The 1,847-nt window shown below is 38.2% G+C and overlaps 1 protein-coding gene across 1 annotated transcript; it reads left to right on the top strand.

Moving 5' to 3' along the window:
• The first annotated feature begins 316 nt into the window (after positions 1-316).
• On the top strand, positions 317-1,060 carry LOC134211653 (uncharacterized). Its single transcript, XM_062688756.1, has 2 exons — positions 317-748; positions 822-1,060. Exons 1-2 carry the CDS (start codon positions 411-413, stop codon positions 940-942), a joined length of 459 nt encoding a protein of 152 aa, XP_062544740.1. The 5' UTR covers positions 317-410; the 3' UTR covers positions 943-1,060.
• Positions 1,061-1,847: the final 787 nt, after the last annotated feature.

Here is a 1,847-nt window from a genome sequence, read left to right as displayed (position 1 = left end):
ATGATGTTGACAAGATCATTCTTTCGTTACTACATACTAAAGACAGATTTGCCAACAAAAATAAAATAATATTGTATTGCAGATGTGCATACTAAATTAATAAAAACCCTAAATACTTCATGCAAAATGATGGAATCCAGTGTAGCAAAGCTTGAATAAAATGGAAACTTTTTAATCTTTTCCGAGGATCTTCCTGGAGTTGCGATGACTTTAAATCACCTACTTTTAATTACGATCAAAAGTAATCAAGAATAAATTTTATGTATGCACGTTGCAAAACACAGAATCATAGTAACCATTCCAATATATTGTCAATAAACCTTGAAGTAAACAAATCATTCTCTGATTTTTTCTTCTAAGTATACTTCAAAATTTCCATGTGAAAACATCAATATTGTGATCGGCCTTTCATGTTTCGGAACATATTTCATAAGACATTCGAGTACTTGCTAGCAGTCACCATGGGAGATGGAAATGAAAGTGCTCGTGAAGCAGTGCAATGTGAAGGCGGTAAAGAATCTACAGAGATGAAGATCAATCAACTGAAGAAGGAGCTCGGTGAACTGCGATCGCTTCTACTGCAGCTGCTGTTAGAAACGGACCGAAAATCGGATGAAATCAATCAACTGAAACAGGAGAACGAATATCTGCGCGAACAGCGAACTATGCTACTGCAGGGACCGTTGAATGATTTTCCCCGAAGGCAGAAAATTAAAGACATATTGGAGGGTAATCTTGAGACGATTGGGTTTGTGTCCAATGTTGTTTTGTCAGATCGATTGGAAATTAAATCATTGATAGTTTCTGCTCTCTTTTTATAGGGAAACTGAGCCACTTAGAATGTACATCATAAATGGTCGGTTCAGATTTGACGAGATGCGAAAGTGGAAACGAAACGGAGAGAAAGACAGGAAGTGGACTGTCTACAAATATCGCATATGATGTCTTCATATTGGTTTAAGTAAAACTCATGTTGAAAAACAAAAAACGTTACAATTGCTTTAGTTTAACATACGGCGTTCAGACAAATTGACCGATGAATCTTCCTGGCGGTATATGAAGTCGAGACATTTTCCAACCCGAAAATTTTCCTAGACCGGACCGGGAATCGAACTGAGAGTGGCTTCAGCATGTTTTGCTTTGTAACAGTGCATCTTACCGCACGGCTAAGGAGGGCCCGAAACTCACACTGCGAAAAAAAATGTGTGAGTCATGAACAATCGCTGTGTATTGTCTCACCTACACACTCAGTTTTTATTTCTGCAGCTCGGCAAAAATCCGCACAGCCGTGCGCCAGCAAAATAAAAAACTGATATTTCAGCAAAAATGGCGTTTGTTAGCTGATTTTCGGCAAAATATTTGCTGATTTTCAGCTATTTTGACAGAAATCTCGGCAAAAAACATGTTTGCTGGGGCACGGCTGTGCGAATCTTGGTAAAAGTTCAACATTTTGCTGAGATCCCGGTAAAAAAATCCTATGTGTAAGTGACTTCGCCTCGAACTGTCAAAGTCCCTTCTCAAATAAGAAACTCAGTTCGTCCATTAATGGGTACTTTTATATGCTATTTATTTCAGGGGATTGAAAAACAGGTTAATACGGCTACCCACTATTCATTCAATATAGCGTACAATGTTTTTCCCTGGGCTAAGGATTATAATTCTCCAGAAGACACATATGGTGGGGATCTTTCTGTGTTGCAGTCAGTTTGATGGATCATTGAATTTCAGTCAATGTAATTTGTCATAAACATCTTTCAACATGATCTCCAATGGTGATTGATCTATGGTGGTTGAGTAATGCAGAATGGTTCATCGGCATGGGTTTGCTTCGGGAGAATTTTATTGCT

This window comes from Armigeres subalbatus, chromosome 1, assembly GCF_024139115.2.
Source record: "Armigeres subalbatus isolate Guangzhou_Male chromosome 1, GZ_Asu_2, whole genome shotgun sequence".
NCBI classification, from domain to species: domain Eukaryota; kingdom Metazoa; phylum Arthropoda; class Insecta; order Diptera; family Culicidae; genus Armigeres; species Armigeres subalbatus.
This window is presented reverse-complemented; position numbering and strand designations above follow the sequence as displayed.